A 1,040-nucleotide genomic window follows, 5' to 3' on the forward strand; every position below is an offset into this window, starting at 1 on the left:
GTTCAATGAATAACAAAAAGATGTGCTGTGATTGTGAAAGTGGTATGGTTATAAACCTACAGATGTACTGTGGAAAGTGCGACAAGAAGGAAGAAAATCAAGGATTTCGTGTGACGATAGATATGGTAGCTCCACGATTGTGTATGGGAAAGTTTGTGACAGTTGTATGTGACAACTTTTTCTGCAGCTTAAGATTGGCACATTATTTGGCTCAATATGGTTCAACATTGCTTGGGACTGTGCGAAAAAACAGAGTTGAGGTACCAGAAGAAGCCAAGCAAATCAAACGTTATGACCCCAATGATGATAAGAAAGCTACTACAAGAGAGGCGGATACAACGGAAGTATATACAAAAGGTGTATGCAAACTGCTTTCTTACTATAATGAAAAAAAGAAGTTGGTGCTCATTATGACGACGATGCATAATGCTAAAGAGTTGTACACCGTTCAGGAGCAAGTGAGGGGAAAGGATGGCAAACTTGTGGGTGTACACAAACCAAATGTGATAAAACAATACAATGCGACAATGGGAGGTGTTGATAGTGCAGATCAGATAATACATACTTACACTTGTAGAAGGCGCACTTCAAGATGGAATGTGAGAATACTTTATGATTTACTTGACATCGCTGCCCTCAATGCCTACAATGTATATCATCATCACCACGATAAGGTGGACAGGTTGAATTTCTTCAATGAATTGACAGAGTTATTGATGGAAATAGAGTAAATTACTTCTTTGGTTTTATAGGTTTTATTATAGTTAATAATCTATTTATTTTCTTTGTTATTTTTCTGTTTCTTTTGTGATCTCTGAAAATCATATCTGTGTATCGTACAATATTCAAAGCGTTTTTTTACATATTTATAGGGGAGGGGCTTTGCTTTTTTTTATGAAATTATTATTATCATACTAATTTTTTACTATAATATAATACAAAAATGATGTGATTACATAATTTCCAAATCTCTGACTCACATCACCCTGATTCTTCGTTTTGTATGCTTTATCATTGATTTCAAATTTGTAAGGATATCA

At 34.6% G+C, this 1,040-nt stretch overlaps 1 protein-coding gene across 1 annotated transcript; it reads left to right on the top strand.

The window, feature by feature from the left end:
* Positions 1–62: 62 nt before the first annotated feature.
* On the top strand, positions 63–731 carry EIN_004000 (hypothetical protein; the record flags this gene model as incomplete). The annotated part of the gene is made up of 1 exon (XM_004255458.1): positions 63–731. One exon carries the CDS (start codon positions 63–65, stop codon positions 729–731), a length of 669 nt encoding a protein of 222 aa, XP_004255506.1.
* Between the last annotated feature and the right edge of the window lie 309 nt (positions 732–1,040).

The sequence above is a fragment of the Entamoeba invadens genome, assembly GCF_000330505.1.
Source record: "Entamoeba invadens IP1 unplaced genomic scaffold scaff_1105074725071, whole genome shotgun sequence".
NCBI lineage: Eukaryota > Evosea > Mastigamoebida > Endamoebidae > Entamoeba > Entamoeba invadens.